General features: G+C 35.4%; 1 protein-coding gene across 1 annotated transcript in view; it reads left to right on the top strand.

Annotated features, from left to right (window-relative positions):
• Positions 1-20,765, top strand: part of VPS13C (vacuolar protein sorting 13 homolog C) — a 172,940-nt gene that overhangs the window by 95,055 nt on the left and 57,120 nt on the right. The window contains exons 36-47 of the mRNA XM_082842024.1: positions 971-1,107; positions 2,805-2,961; positions 3,913-3,992; positions 4,488-4,547; positions 5,252-5,408; positions 7,197-7,313; positions 8,775-8,878; positions 9,492-9,659; positions 10,873-11,177; positions 12,145-12,292; positions 14,674-14,824; positions 17,399-17,511. Coding sequence (XP_082698150.1) covers positions 971-1,107; positions 2,805-2,961; positions 3,913-3,992; positions 4,488-4,547; positions 5,252-5,408; positions 7,197-7,313; positions 8,775-8,878; positions 9,492-9,659; positions 10,873-11,177; positions 12,145-12,292; positions 14,674-14,824; positions 17,399-17,511 — 1,697 coding nt within the window. The remainder of the gene's footprint in view (positions 1-970; positions 1,108-2,804; positions 2,962-3,912; positions 3,993-4,487; positions 4,548-5,251; positions 5,409-7,196; positions 7,314-8,774; positions 8,879-9,491; positions 9,660-10,872; positions 11,178-12,144; positions 12,293-14,673; positions 14,825-17,398; positions 17,512-20,765) is intronic.

The raw sequence follows: 20,765 nt of genomic DNA, 5'->3' as shown, positions 1-20,765 counted from the left end.
TCCAGGAATTGTTTTCTAGAAGAAATATATTTGGTAGAATTATTTTCCCTCAATCACATTATGTTTGGAACAGTGCTGAAATAAGGTGATAGTTAAGAAACCTTGCCCTATGCATTGCTTTCTCAAAGGTAATAATTAACAGCAGTGGTTTTCCATATGGAAAACACTAGACAAGGTACTGAATCTGTCTGGACCACAATTTGCTCATATGTGAAATAAGGACGATGTAAAGGTTTTACCTTAAAGTGTTGTTATAAGAGTTAAATGAGATAGTCTGTGAACGTCTGTTAGCACAACATCCAACACAGAGATTAAGTACTTTGCAAATGATAGCTATTATTAGTGTTGTGTATTACAGTTTAGAAAGCAATTTTACTGCATTTCAGGATGCGTGAATTTCAGGACAACAGGGTCATATTCATATGGTTTTACTTTTGATTCTTGGTATGGCGTAAGAGGCTTTAACTCCCCCTCCCCCCGCTTCTTTCATATCAAGCCTTAGCTCTTATTATCCTCCTTATGATGTAACCATATCAAACTCCATTCTGTTTGCAAAACCTATCCTGATGTGGTATCTCTCTGTGGTTTTCTACTACCTCTTATTTTATTCTTCTCTGTGTGAGGAGCTCCTTCAGTTCTACTTGAATTATAACTCTCCTATTAAGACTTTCTTGACCTTCTCATGACAGTGTCATGCTTAGTTCTGTGCTTTCTACGTACTTTATCTAGAGACTATTAACATTTGTCCATTTAATGTGACTAGGTGGGGCCTTCTTATTTTGTTTGTATTTTAAGTATATATGTTTCTTCTACTAAGCCATGAGCTTTCTAAGGGCTAGAGCTGTGTGTGACTGATTTGTGGATTTTCAATGCCTGAACCAAGTCCAGAGTACTTGTATAAGTCCTTGTTGAGTATTCATGTAAGAAATGTGTGAATAGAAGTGAATGAATTTCTTTTAAACATCTTTAGGTGAAACTAAAGAGCCACTTGAAATCTCTACATTAAAACAAGATATGCATGTTTCACAAGATAGTTTAACAGCTGGAGTGGAAGAAATTAGATCTGTAGACATCATTAATATGCTGCTGAAATTTGAAATCAAAGAGGTATGTAATTTTCATCTGTTTTTATGAAATGAGGTGGATAAATAATGGATATTTGGAATTACCTCTAATAAAGTAAACTTGTAGATTATTGATATGGATAGAAAAAGCTTACAAAGGCTGTTTGTAATTTGTATGTAGAAATGTTTAAAAATTTGAGAGTTTGCTAAAGATGAGTTATATTTGGGGGATATAATATTTACAGAGAAAATGGTAATATGCCCTGTAACAGGCTTTTCAAATGATTTTAGGACAGTTGGAATGTGGCCTGCTTTGGATTTTATATAGGGAAGGCAGGAAAGGGAAAAATGACAGAGAAATTCTTTGCAAATTTTAGAAACCATTAATAGAATAAAACACAATATGCCTACATTTAAAAAATGTTATATTACCATTACCTGCTTTCCATCTGCAGATTCTTAAGGTAAGGTTAAATGAATTTTCCTCTTCTGTGTTCACACACATAACAGATATTCATTGCATGTACTAAGTGCTAAGGATACAGAAGTAAAAGACATAAACTCTGAACTCAAACAAGAAAACAATTAAAATTTTTGTTAAGTACTTCCATTAAGAATGTGCCCAGGGAGCTTGTGGCAGTGATGGTAGGAAGAGGGCATCTAAGCAGTCTGAAAGAGTCAGGGAAGATCACCTGGAAGAAGTGAGATTTAGTTGAATTTTTAAAGAAGAAGAAGATACAGTCTGAGGAAAGGAGTTTAGGAAAGGGGCTGGGACAGGGTAGAAAGTGGGACAGGCACACACGTGTGTATGTGGGAAAGCATTGCGGATACAGGGACTTAGAAGAACTTTCTCCAAAATCCCTTCATTGTTAAATAGCTACGCAGAGGTTATGTTCTATCTTTGAGTCAAAAATAATAAACTTTTAAACAAATGAGTGCTACTTTTTTGATCTGAAATACATGTTTTGAAACTAACTTCCTTCATGCTAAACCTCTGCTGTTTTTCTGGTTAATGTTACAGTTATTGAAGATTTTTAGGCTTTGATAACTGAAACATTGATAAATGAATAATTCTATTTGCAAATGGGTTTCATTAACATATGTACATATAAAGCCTGTAAGTCCTTTTTAATATTATTTGTAATACATATAATTACAGTTCCCTTCCCTTAGGACAGTGATTAGGGTGGGGGGAAGCAATTTGCATCCTCCCCTCAAGCTGATAATTAGCATTGTCTGAAGACATTTTTGGTTGTCACTATCCAGAGAGAGAGTGGGCTACTGGCAACCAGTGGGTAGAGGCCAGTGATGCCACTAAACAGCCTACAGCGCATGGGACTACTCCCAACTGGAAAGAATTATCCAGCCCCAGATGTCAGTGGTGCCAAGGTTGAGAAACCTTGCCTTAGGAGTAGTTTAAAAATTGACTGTTTATCTCAGACTTTCAGATCTAGTCTGACACCATCTATCAGACTAGGACTTCCGGGAATTAGGCAGAACAACTTTTTTTTTTCATAACTATATTGAAATCCATTAAAATACAGTGACAGTGCTTTAAAAGTCTGAACAAGTAAGTGGGCCTTCCAAAGTAAATAACCTTAGGTAATTTCCAGGCACAAATAGAAGTGAACATCTTTACGCTGTGTGAATATTTTGATAATATCATTCCTGATGATTATTAAATTAACTTCAGTGTATATTAGTGAAATAGTTTGTGGTAATAATGGTACCTTTTTCTAGGTCGTGATTACTTTGATGGAAAAAGCAGAAAAGAAAGGAAGGCCTTTATGTGAACTAAATGTCCTGCAGCTTGGACTGGAAGCTAGAGTTAAAGCCTACGACCTGACTGCTGAAGCTTATCTAAAAAAAATTAGTATGCAATGCTTTGAGTTCACTGGTAAGTGTGAAGTATAGTCTCTGTAAATTGTGCATGTAATAGGCAGATGGTCACTGCCTTTTTATCAACATGAAGCATATTTATTAGTGTCACCATAATTATTTAGTTTAAATTTATTACATTAATATGAAGTAATTTGATAGTTAAAATTCATTATGTAGTTATTTATCATAAAGTAAGTCTATATCTAAATATTTAGCAGAAAGTAGAATATATCTAAAAGAAAAATGAGGCATACGTCTTCAGTACATAACACTTCAGTACTTATGAAAAGCAACATAACATTATAACTGTGTTCTGAGAACAATACCCAGGTATAGAGCCCAGGGACCCTTTTTGAAAGGTGAGTTAATTTACTAGGAAGTAACTTTTTTTCTTTGGTTTTTTATTTATTTTAAAATTACATAAGTTTTTTATTTGTGTTTAATGACGTTAATATATACTTGTGAAAAATAAAAATTAAACAACCCAGAAATATATAGAGGAAAAATTTAACGTCACCTTGTAGTCTCTTCAGCCTTTCAGATTCACTTTCTAAATTGCACCAAGCCAACTTTTAAAGTTGGTATGGGTGTTTAAAGTTATAGGAACTCTATGGGGTAACTTTAAGTAAAGCAAACTTGTATTGAGAATAATCACTAGTTTAAGTATTTTATAGCTTTGTCCTTTATTATGATTTGTTCAAATAAGTAATACTAGTAGTACCAAATGTTATAGCGTTTATAATTGGCCAGTGCTGGTTTTTTTGTGTTTTTTGGAGTTTCTTTAATTTTTTTTTCAAAGCCAGCTTTATTGAGATACGATTTATATACAGTAAATTCACCCTTTTTAGCGTACAACTCTGAGTTTTGACAAACGTATATTAGTGTAACTGGCTGGTCTATTTTTAAATACATTTGAAATGTCTAAACGACTTAATAATGAATCTACCCTCTCTTTTTTCTCTTTTAGACTCTAAAGGAGAACCTCTTCACATTATTAACTCTTCTAATGTAACAGATGAACCCCTTCTGAAAATGTTATTGAAAAAGGTAGTTTCATTTCTAGGATTCTTTAATATTTGCATGTATGAAATTATGTCATCCCCCTGTATATAATATCTTGGTTTTCTCCCCTAAAATTTTTCATCCTAAAACTGGTTAATTATAGTGATTTATGCAAGCATCTGACAATCCTGGATAATTTCAGTAAACTTCTGAGTTAATCCTATGTTTTTGAATAAGTAGATGTATACAAATTTCCATTGTAATTTGAAGCAAAGTCTATTATAATCTAGATACACTGACAGTTTCCCCTACCTTTAGCATTTCCTCCCAGGTAGGATAAGGAGTTCAGGTTTTTGCTTCTGTAGAATATAAGAAATGCTTATGTGGTCATGTTTTTGGCATGTTCTTCTTTGCCTTTAAGAAATATGTTTATAGTGTTTTCATAGCATACTTTGAAAAGTAAAGAATATATATATATTTTTTCAGTGTGTGAATTTTTAGTGTTTGCAACCCAGTGGCTTTATCCTCCATTATTTGTAGGCGGACAGTGATGGACCAGAATTTAAAACCATCCATGACAGTACCAAACAAAGACTTCAGGTAAATCTTTTCTAATTCACTATAAGGTTAGATTATAGTAATGATTAAATCTAGCTTCAAAGCCATCTTCAGTTGTGAGATTGTGAGCCCTAAAATTAGAATAAGGGTGGTAATAATAATAGGTTTAATTTTGTAGATAAAAGAAATGGATGGAGAGTTGAAATAAAGTTATTAAAAAAGTTGATTTGATTTCCTAAAAGACTCCTTGTTTCCCAGATATAAATTAATGATTCCTTGTTGTACACAAATGAAATATTTTTTAAGGAAATTTTGTTCACTATGGTTATTTGGCGTAGTGTTGATGGAAGCATTAAACATTTGAATGAATTGGCTTTAGGATTAGGAAAAAATTAAGGGTAAGGCTAAAAGTATGGCTCAGTACAGACATTGGTCACCATCCATTTGAGCATGCATAGTCTGTCTTGGGACCATCTGTAAGGGGACCGACCAACCTAAGGCTGATAATACTTCTTGTATCTTTACTTAAAGCCTATCAAGTTCCATTGAGGTTAGAATTATTGTTGGGTGTGGGAGTGGGCAGTGTTGGTTTATTGTCTGGTAAAGGTTAACAAAGTAATAGTGAGTTCTTTCTCAAAAAAGAAGTCCTTAGTTGAACTACTCTTGTGCTACTTGTATATGTTGAGGTTTGACATAAAAATGTTTCCATATCTGAAATCTGCCTCTCTAATTGTTCATTATCTTAGGTTTCATTTTCATCCTTAAACTTAGTTCTTCATTTGGAAGCTTTACTGTCCTTCATGGATTTTTTATCATCCGCTTTTCCATCCTCTGAACCTTCTAAGAAGGAATCGGAGCTGAAGCCACTGATGGGGGAGTCCAGAAGTATCATTGCCAAAACTGGTATTAACTTTTGAGTCATGGTTTAATACTTTCTGTCTGAACTTTAATAATCATATAATAACATGTATTTTCAAGCTAAGATAACTGTTTATCACCTTAATGTTTTAGCTGCTTTGACAGATGAGGTTGGTTTCAAAAGAAAGCAGATTTTATCCCTATGGTATAATAGAGTAATTTAGTGAGAGATTTTAAATAAGTGTTTAATATTTATCACGTATTTATATTTGATTTCACTGCCTAGCTTTTATGTAAAATAAAGTTGTATATACTTTGCATTGATGTCTCTGTAACCTTCACTCCAGTGAAAGTGAGGAAGGAAGTAATTAAAATATGAACACAATCATGCATAGTAACAAAGGCCCATTTCAGTCAGTCAGTTAAAACTACCTGGTGCTCAACAGTTTTCAGCTTTGCAAAACACAAAAGGAACAATCTCATGGAAGAGACAGACTCACTTTGGTTTCTAACCAAAACTGTATTTAAGTCACATAGAGATATGGGCACATGCCACAATTTGTGCGGTGAAATATTAGATGTGGTATAGCGTGAGTGAACATGTGCCTGTTTTTAAGCCAAATATCATTTTAATTATTTTTCTTTCATGTCATATGATGTGAGTATCTAACATCTGGTAATTTAGTTTTCAGACCATTACCTAGTTGTATTATATCTATATTACTGACATCTTTAAAGTGAAAACTGTTAGTAATATTAGATCTGATACAAGGATGAGATTTTTTTTTTTTAACCAGGGAGCAGAGCAGTATTTTTGCATTAAACTAGAGTAAAAGAGTTTTACCTTCTTCATCTTTAATGTACTTGTTACATTAATATCCACGGAAATACTTACATAACATATACATACATACACACGCACATGCACACAGTTGAATAAATGAAAAAGCAATGTTTAAGCTCACAATAAACTACAAAAAATAGTAATCCAAAGAAATAATTCTTCTAGTTATGCCAAATAGCTATTTTTTGTGGTTTGATTTTGCTACTTTAAATCTTAAAGGAAAAAAAAAACCCTTTTATCATCTCGGTGATTAAGGACTGATGTCCCCATACTTTTACAGTTTTATAGGAAAAAGTGTTTCCTCCAGTCAAGACAAATCTCTAGGAAATTATGTCTTAAATTTATCAATCAGGACCTAGACTAAGATAGATTAAGAGAATCCTTTTGATTGTGATTTTTATACACGTGCACAGACACAAATACACATTATAAAATAATTTTTTGTTTTTCCTTAACTTTAGCCCTTTATGTTCATCTCTTATAGAACTTTTTTTAGGATTCTTCATGGAGAAACATAATATAATCTAGGGAAGTTGTCTCTATAGTTAATAACATGTATGTGTCATAGTTAATAATACATATTTTACTGTCATCACTATTTCAATTTTTCATGAAATATTTTTCTTTGATCTAATATATGATATGAAAAGGAGTTCCAAATCAAAATTTAGCTCTAATGGAATCTTAGAATTCTAATATAGGGGGTTTCCTTTTTGCTCACAAGAAAAATTATAGTAAAGTTTCCATCTAGCAAAATTATACTTATAAGGTGCTAGTAAACGTTGCCTTTATTTTTAATTTGGATGGAAATATGCTACTTGCTGTCTGATTGACATTTAAAAATAATATTAATTATATGTAATCTTAATGGAGACCTTTTTGGTTCTTCATAGTTCATAAAATGTACTTTTATTTTAGTGATTTTGGGATTATTTTATGTTATATCATCTTTGCACTTTGCTAATCACTAGGATTCTATTACTTTTCAGTATCCAGCAACACTTCTCAAGATGATGTGTTTGATTTAAAGGTCATAGCTGAATTAAATGCATTTAATGTCTTTGTCTGTGATCAGAAGTATAATATTGCAGATATTAGAATACATGGTAAGTAACTTTTTCTTGGTGTAGGTATTTCTGTTTCTTTACATAGACCTTCAGGAAGAATGAGCTTGTTGCATGGTAGATTTCTCATGAGTTGTCTTTTGGTTTACTTATGTTGAAGATTCTTGCAAACTTCTCAAAGATGTGCTTTGAAGTGTTAGAAGTAAATTTGGTATGATTCATGACTGATGTGAGACATTCCTTATGTTTAAAAAATTTTTCAGAATAAGTCTAAGGCTTAATCTCATGTTCTGTTTGCATTTTCAGAATAATATAACTTTAAACTGAGAAATGAATATTATAACATCTCACTGAGTAAAGAAAATGTCATTATCCTGTTTCCCTTGTCTTTTGTGCTTATATAGCATCAGGAAGAGAAGTTTCTAAAACAAATTTTGTAAGCTTTACTCATCAGCAGCCTCATATAAAGATGAGTTCATATTATACCATGGGTTCTGGAGCCAGCCTGCCAAGGTTCAAATTTTGGCTCTAACACTTACTGGCTGACCTTGAGCAAATTAATTAATGTTTCCGTGCCTGAGTTCCCTCTTCTGTAAAATGGAGATAGTTATAGTAATTATTCATGGGATCGTTATGAGGATTAAGTTTACAAATTTACATGTATTAAGAAAAGTGCCTGGTATGTACATAATAAGCAGTTAACAAGGGGTTAGAAAATCAGTTCCATTCAACAGATGTTACTGAGTATCTGTTTATGCATAGCATGGTAATGATTTAGGTTCATTCTTGGGGCTTAGCTGTAGGCATTCTCTCATTCACTCTGAGGAGTGGTTTTAGAAATCATTCCTTTAGAAATTATGAGAATGACAAATATTTTTTTGGAGAGAAATGTTAAAAGATTGTGTTTTAGATACAGTTTACTGTAGAAAGAATAGTATTTATTCATCAAATTATATTTAATTATAATTCCAATTCTTTAGTTTTCAGAGTAATAGTTTCATTATATAATGTTTGTAAAATAACTGTTTAACAAATGTTAGGTGTCACCATAAATGACCGATTCTGATCTTACTAATAATGCACAGGATACTTGTGTTTGGAGATCTGTGATTAATTTTCTTTGACATTTGATTTCTTTTGTTTTAAAATTTCCACAAAGTTTATGTATGAGATGCTTCTAGAACTTAAAGATATTATAATCTTTCTTAGGTATCTCATACATAGAAGTAGTTACCTTTGGGACTTCCCTGGTGGTCCAGTGGTTAAGACTTTGCACTTCCAGTGCAAGGGGCATGGGGTTGTATCCCTAGTCGGGGAACTAAGATCCCACATTCCCACATGCCACTTGGTGTGGCCCCCCCCAAAAAAAAAGAAGTTGTTACCTTTAATATGTCTAATAGTGAGTAATTTTTATCTATTCTCTATCTTGGTAGTATATTATTGAATTAAAAACCACTAAATTCGTTCACTTGGATTAGGTGAAAAGTGTTGTGTTTCCCATAGGAATGGATGCCTCTATTTCTCTGAGGCCAAAGCAGACCGACATGTTTGCCAGACTTAAGGATATCATAGTTATGAATGTTGATTCGACTTCCATTCACAAAAAGGTAATTAAAAGATACGTTTCTATATTGAAATTTATTTTTGTTTTTTGGGCTTGAGTTGCCTTTAATCATTTGTTCAGGCATTTTGTTAGGGAGTAAGCATGAATATGGTCATCATCTGCTTTCACAGTATATATAGACTAGGTGATTTGTAAGTTATTTCTAACCAATTAAGTGATTGATATCTCCATTGATAAAACTTTTTTTATAGATATAGGAAAAAGTTATTGTCAAGTTAAATGTTTTTAACTAATTTGTTGAAGGTTGAATTTAAGTGACGCTTCTTTATACATCAAGGATTCTGTAATAAGGAAACTTATTTATAATACAGTGATACAGGGCTTCCCTGGTGGCTCAGTGGTTGAGAGTCCGCCTGCCGATGCAGGGGACACGGGTTCGTGCCCCGGTCCGGGAGGATCCCATATGCCGCGGAGCTGCTGTGCCCGTGAGCCATGGCTGCTGAGCCTGCGCGTCCGGAGCCTGTGCTCCGCGACGGGAGAGGCCACAACAGTGAGAGACCCGTGTAACGCAAAAAAAAAAAAAACAAAAAAAACAAAAATATAATACAGTGATACAGCTCTTTTGATATAATAACCAGTTAATTTAATACTTTTAGGCTGTCTCTATTTTGGGAGATGAAGTCTTTAGGTTCCAAATGACTCTTTATCCAGACGCCACAGAAGGAAAGGCCTATGTTGATATGTCTAAAGTAGATGGCAAACTTACTCTCAAAGTGGGTTGTATTCAAATTGTTTATGTTCATAAATTCTTCATGTCTCTTTTGGTAAGTTTATTTTTTAAATATATTTATTTCTCATTGACACCTAAGTATCTTTGCCTATACATCTGAACCTAGGTAGTCAAAATCTTTACTAATGGGGCTGTGTGATAAAGTCCCAATTGCTGAATAGAATATTACAATTAAGGAAATCCTTTACATCATGGATAACTAAATGAATTTTTGTTATCGTTGTTTTGAACCTGTGAATGATCATTCTTTAACATTTCCATAGTTATATATTTTGAAAGTACTTTCTGATGTTTTAATTAGGCTTTTCACTGTTATTTGTTTTATGAGAGACCCTTAAAAGGTACTTAGTGAAAAGAATCTTTTAAGGAGGTCATCAGGCATTTGAAGGACTAATACTGGAGCTTACAGCTTTTGATTATAATTATGATTAAGGCCATAAAATTCTTTTAATTATTTATTTCCATGTAAGTGTCATGGGCTGAAGAGTTTAATTTGCCTATGCCTCTTAGCAGGGCTGTTAATCAAAGCTTTTAAGTTATGGATTTCTACCTAAACCATCATGTTTTATTTTTCTGCAAAGTAATTTATTTGGAGGGGTGTTAGTTTAATAAACTAAATAAACCATTTACATTATTAATGGAAGAATATTGCTTCCAGTTCTTTTCTCCATTGGGAAAAATCTTTCTGCTTTTGTTGAAATTGAGGTGAAAGATCTCACTCTAAATAAAGAATTTTTGACTCTTATTAATGATTGCAAGATTGTAAACACTTCAGCACCTTTGCTCATGTTAGAGTACAGTTAAGAAAATAACCTTTAGAAATAAGCGGGCAAAACCTTAGTTTCTAAAACTAAGGACTAAAACTAATAGACTTTATTCCTATGACCTAGAGGTACAGAATTAAAGCAACTTTGGGAGATGTAAAGAGTTCTCCTTCGTCTTTTTATTTAAATTTGAATTAAGATGACAACATTCATGAGTAAAAGGGATATTTTAAAAAGTATTGTTACCAAAATTTGTCAAAAAACAAATAATTCTGAAATACATAAAGTGAAAGTTAAAGGATTCTTTCTTCCACTTGTTAATTATCACAGAGTGTATCTTTCTAGACTTTACTCCATGTACACAGTCATAAATAACGTTTCTTTTATATCACCTCTTTTATTCAGTTTTTCTTTTTTAAAGTTTTTCCTTTTAAAAATAAATCCTGTTTTGGGGGAACTCTAAATACCAGTATTTTCCAACAGAACTTCCTCAACAATTTTCAAACTGCCAAAGAAGCTTTGAGCACAGCTACAGTCCAGGCTGCAGAAAGAGCTGCTTCCAGCATGAAAGACTTGGCTGAAAAGAGCTTCCGCCTTTTGATGGATATCAATTTGAAAGCACCAGTTATTATCATTCCTCAGTCTTCAGTATCGCCTAATGCTGTTATAGCAGATCTGGGTTTAATCAAAGTTGAAAACCAATTTAGTGTAGTTTCTGTGGAACAGTATTCTCTTCCCCCAGTCATTGATAAAATGAACATCCAACTCACTCAGCTGAAGCTGTCCAGGTACAAATATATAATCCAATGGCAAATTACTTACTAGAAATAGAATTTTCATAAAATCTTTGCCAGGGGTATAACACTCTAGTGATTTATGGTTCTTATTCCTTATTTCTTCTAATTATGAAACCTTGACTGTTGTTTTTTGGTTAGTGGTTTATAATGGTGGATCTCATAGAATCTACATTTTGTCTTACTAAATTTATAACGTGTTTTTTTTCACTTTATAAAAATTTCCTATTATAAAATTATAGTTTACTCAATAATACTTAATTTAGATTTATTTTTATTTATTTTCTCTGCACATAGCTATTTTCATTTCTGTACAGAGACAAAGACTTCTTAAAATGTAATAAAATTTAAGATTTATTTCTCATTTCCAAACCTTGTCACATTTAGGAATTCTCAGTAAGATATCTAATGGATTATCAAATCCAAATGGGAAAGTGTTCGCTCTGTTGAATGACAAGAGTAACTTATTTGGTGGTTCAAATGTTTGTTGGCAGGCAGGCTAGATATGACTGTTATGATATGCTTGTTTAACTTCTAGGTTTGGTGAGTTTTTCCCTTTGAGTTTGGAGAAGTACTAATAACATAAACCTAAGGGCTAAGTAGAGTATCACTTTCTTTGTCCTCCAATTTTAGGAGGATGTAACATTTGTTTGTATGACGTTGGACTAGTTGCTATTAAATATCCTTGTGAAAGATAGTAAATAGTGCAATAGTCATACTTCATGAAATTTGTCTCTTTGAAATCAGCATTACATAGGGTTTGTTTTACATAGCTCTGCATATAAACTTGAATTATTCTGATGCAGATTGATTTGTGAAAAGAAACATGTTCTAAAAGAACTCTGATAGCAGCCTTTAGTGTTTAGAAAAATGCTCTGTGGAAACTGTTACACAGTATGATAGTCTTCATTTTAAAATGTGGATTTTAGAAATGTAAAATAAATTCTTATTTATCTTTCAGAACAATTTTGCAGGCTGGCTTACCACAGCATGACATTGAAATTTTAAAACCAGTCAACATGCTTTTATCCATACAGCGAAATTTAGCAGCATCATGGTATGTGAAAATTCCAGGGATGGAGATAAAAGGAAAACTAAAACCTATGCAGGTAAGTATATGTATAAAATACATGAAAATTTCTAGATAGGCTTTTATCATTGATCACAGTGTAGTTCAAGTGGACATCAGAAGTGATAATACATTTAAAGGGAATGCTTTGTTAACTGGAAATGAAGTTATCCTAGTTTCCCACACTTTTCTTTATTTCACATTAATTGGATATTCGGTAAAACCAAGCAAGAACTCTGAGGTTAAAAGCTATGGAGTCTACAGAAAATATTACTAATATTATTAGTAATTTTAGAAAATTCTATTAAAGTTTTAAGGCAGTTAAATTATAAGACACGGTAAAGTGATATTTAGATACCACATTCAAAGCACCTTAGTAGTATTTTTAATGTATAGAAGCACTCTTTTATAGAAAAGTGGACATTTTCAATAGGTGAATATGTTTATTTGGTAAGCATATAAACAGCAATACTTTTTTTTAACATCTTTATTGGAGTATAATTGCTTTACAATGCTGTGTTAGTTTCTGCTTTATAACAAAGTAAATCAGCTATACATATATATACATCCCTCTATCTCCTCCCTCTTGTGTCTCCCTCCCACCTTCCCTATCTTCCCCCCCAGGTGGTCACAAAGCACCAGGTAAACAGCAATATTTTTAATACTGTAGTTAGAAGGTCATATGTAGGCTCACAGGAAGAGATGATACTGGTCGAAGATGGTCATGGAAGTGTAGGAATCTTACAGTTCTAGTGCGCCTGTGGGTGAAACTGTTGAAGCCAAACAGTAGGGGATAGGGAAAGGGAGGGAGTGGCTAAACAGAATGTGTGAAAGACAAATAAAAATTTAGTAGTTTAGTGGTTTTTGATGTCTGTGATTATTTCAGAGTTAGTTCTAAGATTAAACAAGAAGGGTCAAAGGAGCAGAGTCCTACTAGGGAAGATGTTAAAATTGAAGTTTGTTGTAGGAATGAAAGATCCCTATCTGTAGTATGAGTATATATGATATATGAGGAAGAACATCTGTTCAGGGTATTGATAGAGACTTTTCTATTCTGGAATATGAGACTGTTCTCTTAAATTCTCCCTTGCTAAGATTAGCTCTCAGAGCTAATATTTGATCCTTTTCAAATATTAGGAGGTGGTGAAGTTAGCTGTTCTTCAGGCAGCTGTGATATCTTGGTTGGTGTCACAGGTGGGAATGAATATACAAAGAAGTCCTAGGGAGTTAAAGTGACATCTGTTATCTAAGGACTAGGGCTTGGAGCAAATAAGAACTCCCTGGTCATTGTCTCTTGCTAAAATATCTCCCCAGTTTCATTTAGGCTGGGAATCAGGCAATTTCCTTGGTGATAGGGACCTAATTTGGGGGACATAGGGTACTCTGATGTTCAGAAGAAAAGGTGCTATGAATGTGTCTGTGTGAATTTGTGTTTAGGTACTTGAAAAAGGCCTTTTGGACCACTCTATGTGTAGGGGAAGTGTACAAGAGATGGAAGGATTAAAAGGTTTAATGGATCTTAGCAGCCAGTAGCATCTTTGTTTGTTCTCGCAGCTTCATGTTGTTATGCAGCCACCCATGAGGTAGATGATATTATTCCTATTTTAAAGATTAAGAAACTTGAGTTAGGGACTTCCCTGGTGGCACAGTGGTTAAGAGTCTGCCTGCCAATACAGGGGACACGGGTTCAAGCCCTGGTCCGGGAAGATCCCACATGCCGCGGAGCAACTAAGCCCGTGTGCCACAACTACTGAGCCTGCACTCTAGAGCCTGTGAGCCGCAACCACTGAAGCCTGTGCGCCTGGAGCTGGTGCTCTGCAACAAGAGAAGCCACCGCAATGAGAAGCCCACGCACCGCGATGAAGAGTAGCCTCCGCTCACCCCAACTAGGGAAGCCCCGTGCGCAGCAATGAAGACCCAGTGCAGCCAAAAATAAATAAATCTAAAAAAAAAAGCTGCATTGCAGGAGAGCATCTTTTTTCTTCTTGGTAGAGACTGGAAACTGAACAGCATTCTTCCTGTATTGAGTTTGGAGGAGAGTAAATAATGTGGAGGAAAAATCCAGTAGTGGATGTAAAGATAGAGAAGCAGAATGGAGATGAGGAACTAGGGAGAGGGGAGAGGGACACAGGTCCAGGAACAGGACAAGACAGATAGTAGCAGTTAAGGCAGGAAGAAGGGAGTACCGGAAGTACGGGCTTGGATATGAGTGGAGGCAGATGCGTGTTTACACACAGGAGTAATGTCTAATACTGTACAAGACGAAATACTTTTATCCTGGTATTCATGGTCACAACTTGCTTTTTTTTTTTAGTTAGATGTACAATTAGTTAATTTGAGGGACTATAAATTAAGACATAGATATTATATTTTGCATTTTTTATTACTTTGTATTAACAACAGCCTATTGTTGCTTTCTAGGTTGCTCTCAGTAAAGATGACTTAACAGTTTTAATGAAAATTTTGGTGGAGAATCTTGGAGAAGCTTCTTCACAGCCAAGCCCTACACAGTCTACCCAGGAGACTATAAGAGTAAGAAAAGACGTTTCCAGTAGACCTGACCACCTCAAAGGTATAAATTGATGGAGATTTTTGCTTTGATTATAGAGAAAAATCAGTATTAATGCCATATTTAGTGTTGTTTTTAGTTGTCCAGCATAATGTGGTGTGAATGATCCAGCATTGTATTATTTACTGTGGAAAATCACCTGGGGCTGCCTTGAAGCTCCCAGGGGAAGGAGATAGGCTCATTGCTCTAAATGGAGGGCCCACCTCTTATCGCCTGCATGGTGCATATTTGCCCTGTATTTGTGAAAGGTGAATTTGTCCAATTCAAGGGACACTGAGGGGGTGTACTTTGAGAAAAAGCAAAGTAGGCATGTAGCATAGTAAGGTCCCAAACTAATTGAGAGAAAAGGACCTTGGTGTCATACTCAGATGACTGGTCCATAAAAAAGGAAGGTATTCTTGTTTAGTAACAGCATTACTTATCTGGCTTCACTGGGGAGTGTGATAGTCAGATACATAAGGGAGTTCCCCAGATTATTAAAATTGAATCTTTCAAAAGCTCTGAACCTTTCAAATTCAGCCATTTTTAAAAGATAATTTTTCTAAAATATAAGGTTTCCTTTTGCTTTCTTGAACAATTATATAGAATAATTTTATAATTGCACTCTTTTCATCATTTAAAATCGTTATGTGAATATCATATGTTTTATTTTAGACTGTGAATAGGTTAATATTTCCATGGCGAAAAAGAGATGAAGTGTTCCTTTTCCATATAATAAATGGCCCCAGACTGCTGTGCTTTTATAATGCTCAGGTCATCAGCTGTTACTTATGACAACAGTCGGTAAAACCGCCAGTTAATAACACTGTACCAGCACTGCTTCACCTATAGTTAGGTCTGGTGTGTTTTTTTTTTTTTTTTTAAATTTATTTATTTATTTATGGCTGTTTTGGGTCTTCGTTTCTGTGCGAGGGCTTTCTCTAGTTGTGGCAAGCGGGGGCCACTCTTCATCGCGGTGCGCGGGCCTCTCACTGTTGTGGCCTCTCTTGCTGCGGAGCACAGGCTTCAGATGCGCAGGCTCAGTAGTTGTGGCTCACGGGCCTAGTTGCTCCGCGGCATGTGGGAATCTTCCCAGACCAGGGCTTGAACCCGTGTCCCCTGCATTGGCAGGCTGATTCTCAACCACTGCGCCACCAGGGAAGCCCCAGGTCTGGTGTGTTTTGAAATCACAAAACAAATGACTAGAGCAGTGTGAAAAATAAGGTTTTTCGTTCAGGATAGTTATGAGTACTACATGAGTTTAGTGAGGTCAGCATCTTCTCCCAGGTTAAGTTCATGCCACTGTATAGACAAATGCTAGATAAGTAGGCTGTAGCTCTCGTTAGACAGGAACTATGTACACGTGAATAAACTGTAGCAGGCAAGCTTTATGTGATTAAGGATCTCATTATGTTCAGCTGTGGTCAATTCGTGTCTCTGGTTCAGGCTATACAGTTAATGTGGTACTTGGGAAAACTTGTGAGTTCAGATGGAAAAGCTACAAAGATGATGAAGATTGGAATGTAAATTATTTTCAGGAAAGGTAAAGGAAAAAACCCTAGAGCTTTCCAACTTGGAGAAGCCTTTATCTGGTTAAAGTTATGCAGTGTTTGCTCTTCCAGTAACTTGTACAGTAAGAATAGACTTTCCTATAAATGACCAAAAGAATAGAATCAATCTCCAAAAGAGATTTTAGAATCACTTTGTAAGAGTGATTGAAAGCAATATGTATTGTTCTTTGTCTAAAAAGTTTCTGCCTAAAGATGAGGGGAGAGACTGAATTATTTGTCGAAGTCTCTTTCACCTCAGAATTCCGAAGGCTCTCTGTCCCAAATTATATTTGAGCTCTCCTCGACTCTGCTTTTGAATTACATTCTGTTCTTCTTGTAAAGGTAATGGATTGGGTGATATAGGTAATTAAAGATAGTGAGACGTGAACTACACTAGCAGAGGATCTTTTACTGACTGGCTGTCTGTTGTAGGACAAAGTATTTTACTTTTCTCTACCGCCAATTTCATAATCTCTTGAGAATGGCTTGTAACCAGTTATGTGAAATGCTTTGATAATTATAAACTATAATGAAGTAGTCTTGCTCTGGATGGGCTTTTTAAAAAAAGTTGTCTCGATACTCTTTGCAAGGCCCTCTCTCTTTATTTTAATTTTTTTATTTATATATATACATTTTTTGCGGTACGCGGGCCTCTCACTGTTGTGGCCTCTGCCGTTGCGAAGCACAGGCTCCGGACGCGCAGGCTCAGCGGCCATGGCTCACGGGCCCAGCCGCTCCGCGGCATGTGGGATCTTCCCGGACAGGGGCACGAACCCGTGTCCCCTGCATCGGCAGGCGGACTCTCAACCACTGCACCACCAGGGAAGCCCCTCTCTTTTTATTTTTAATGTAGATAGTCTGGCTCTATCACTTTGCCTTGTATTAAATATATATGGAATACATGCTATTTTTGTTAATTGTCTCATAATGATTTAAAGAATCCTTGAAAATATGATATAAATTTAGAATCTTAGCTTTTAAAATATGTATAAAATCATATACATACTTAAAAGCTTTTTAATTTTCATATTTATGTTTGAAGCCTCAGAACAAGAAGATGGGACAGACTCAAAGCTTTCTTTGGACCAGAATGTCACTCTCCAGTTTGACTTTCACTTTGAATCTCTTTCTATTATACTTTATAACAGTGATCCCCACCAGGTATGTAGTTAATGTCTGCATCTAGGAATATGTCTTTAGCTCTTGATATTCAATTTTAGAATGTTGTCATTTTTTTCTTTCTTTTTTTTTTTGTGATATGCGGGCCTCTCACTGTTGTGGCCTCTCCCGTTGCGAAGCACAGGCTCCGGACGCGCAGGCTCAGTGGCCGTGGCTCACGGTCCCAGCCGCTTCGCGGCATGTGGGATCTTCCCGGACCTGGGCACGAGCCCGCGTCCCCTGCATCGGCAGGCGGACTCTCAACCACTGCGCCACCAGGGAAGCCCGCATTTTTTTTATGTGACTTTTCTTCTCAAAATTTATGTCTATTAAATTCTATTTGGCTTAGAGAATATGTATTGATCTTGCTCTCTGCTTTCATTTTGTAGTGTTTTTATTTTTTTAAATATTTATTTTATTTGTTTATTTTTATTTTTGGCTGTGTCGGGTCTTCGTTGTGGCATGCAGGATCTTTTTGTTGCAGCACACGGGCTCTTGCAGCGCGTGGGCTTCTCTCTAGTTCTGGTATGGGGGTTTTCTCTTCTCTAGTTGTGGCGCACAGGCTCCAGGGAACGTGGGCTCTGTAGTTGTGGCACACGGGGTCCAGAGCACATGGGCTGTGTAGTTTGCGGCATGCGGGCTCGCTCTTTTTTTTTTTTTTTTTTGCGGTACACGGACCTCTCACTGTTGTGGCCTCTCCCATTGTGGAGCACAGGCTCCGGACGTGCAGGCTCAGTGGCCATGGCTCACGGGCCCAGCCACTCCGCAGCATGTGGCATCTTCCCAGACCGGGGCACGAACCCATATCCCCTGCATCGGCAGGCGGACTCTCAACCACTGCGCCACCAGGGAAGCCCTGCATGCGGGCTCTTTCGTTGAGACGTGTGGGCTCAGTAGTTGAGGCGCGTGGGCTTAGGTGCCCCGTGGCATGTGGGATCTTAGTTCCCTGACCAGGGATCGAACCTGCCTCCCCTGCATTGGAAGGCAGATTCTTTACCACTGGACCACCAGGGAAGTCCCAGTGTTTTTAATCTTACTAGGCCAAGGAAAAGTTCTTACTTTTTTCCAAGTAATACCAGCACTAAAACACAACCTATCTTTTAGGAGAAGAATTTTATATATGAGTAATTAATTATATGTACAGTTTTATTACATAGCTAGATATATATGCATATTTAACTAAGGAAAATAATTTAGTAGTGACTTTGGAACCTTAGAGGATTATTTTTAAATTCGTGATTATCCATGATATATAAGCATTAATTATGTTTCTCTTGAATAAATTTTATATGTAGTAGATACATATTAAGGATACTGATGAGTGAATTGAGGAACCAGGGTCTAGTGCCATTATGATTTGAACCACATAATGTGTAATTGATATTTTAGAAAGCTATTTTTTTATTATATAGGTAGTATCTTCTAATAAATGTTTTTGATTATATCCGTTAATATCTCATAATACTCATACATATGGTACCCATAATATACACTGATTGTAAGTATTATATCTGTTGTTTATGTCCATTTAATATGTTTTCTTATGTTTCATATTTTCTAAACGTTATGCAATATTCATACATTGTTATTGTTGGGCCTTGGGTTAGTGTCTGTCATTTGTGCAATGGACTGCCTTAATTTCATTTTTTTTTCCAAATTTTATTGAAGTATAGATGATTTACAATATTGTGTTAATTTCTGCTGTGTATCAAAGTGATTCAGTTATACATATATATATTCTTCTTTTATATTCTTTTCCATTATAGTATATCACAGGATATTGAATATAGTTCCTTGTGCTATACAGTAGGACCTTGTTGTTTATCCATCCTGTATATAATAGTTTGCATCTGCTAATCCCAAACTCCCAATCCTTCCCTCCCCCTTGACAACCAGAAGTGTGTTCTCTTTATCTATGAATCTGTTTGTGTTTCATAGATATGTTCATTTGTGTCATACTTTAGATTCCACATACAAGTGATATCTATGGTATTTGTCTTTCTCTTCCTGACTTACTTTGCTTAATATGATAATCTGCAGGTCTATCCATGTTGCTGCAAATAGCATTATTTCCTTCTTTTTATGGCTGAGGAGTATTCCATTGTATACATGTACTACATCTTCTTTATCCATTCATCTGTTGATGGACATTGAGGTTGTTTCCTTGTCTTGGCTATTGTGAATAGTGCTGCTGTGAACATAGAGGTGCATGTATCTTTTCGAATTATATTTTTGTCTGAATATATGCCCAGGAGTGGGATTGCTGGATCATATGGCAACTCTATTTTTAGATTTTTGAGGAACATCTATACTGTTTTCCATAGTGGCTGCGCCAATTTCTATTCCCACTAACAGTGTAGGAGGGTTCCCTTTTCTCCACACCCCCTGCAGCATTTGTTATTTGTAGACATTTTAATGTCGGCCATTCTGACTGGTGTGAGTTGACTGCCTTAATTTCTAATGTTTAATGTTAAGAAAAAGATCAGAAAATGACGTAATGGAAAATGAACAGTTAAATGGATTCTTCATTTCAGTTAAGGTACTATCGTTCTACTGGTTTCTCAGCCTTAGAATCTTGGTGTCTTCTTTTACTTCCTCCTTTGTAGACCTTCTTTATTCATTTAGATAGAGTACTGTCAGTTTTTTCTTTGAGTGAACATTTGTTCTTTCCTGGCAGTTTTCACTGCTGCTTTATTTGAAACTTCTTAGCTCCCACAGTACTGCAGTGGCTTCCTTGTTTGTTGCTCCTTTTCCTTTCCTGCATCCTAGACATTGGCACAAGTCAGTTTCCTCAATTAATCTTATGTAGCCGTTTACAACTTCCCATTCTACTTAGAAAGCATTCAGTGTTATGTTATGTGAATTTCAACTTATTAGAAAAATTCATTGGCTCCAAATTGTCTACATCACTAACCATATCACAAACACTATTATATTGTGATCAGTAGACGTGTCACTGGTCATTTCTATTAATAGTTACAGATCACAAGTTTGTGAACTATTTACATTTTTATAAACTAAAGGCATTCCAAGTTTTCCAATAATAAGTTCATTCTAACCCACTTACATGCATTGTACTCTTTTGAGTGAGAGAAGATAGGGAGTTATAACCAGTGTGCCAAGAATTGCGCATCACCAGTACCCTTTTATCAACGCCATGGTCTGTAGTGAGCAATTGTGACTGAACTGATCATCTTCCCCGAATTTTTGGTTTTTTTTTTTTTTTGGTTGGTTATAAAGATTGAGGTCCTTTTTCC

The sequence above is a fragment of the Leucopleurus acutus genome, assembly GCF_964270905.1.
Source record: "Leucopleurus acutus genome assembly, chromosome: 1".
In the NCBI taxonomy this organism is placed as follows: domain Eukaryota; kingdom Metazoa; phylum Chordata; class Mammalia; order Artiodactyla; family Delphinidae; genus Leucopleurus; species Leucopleurus acutus.
The sequence above is the reverse complement of the archived record's forward strand: the minus strand, read 5'-3'. Positions and strand labels throughout refer to the sequence as shown.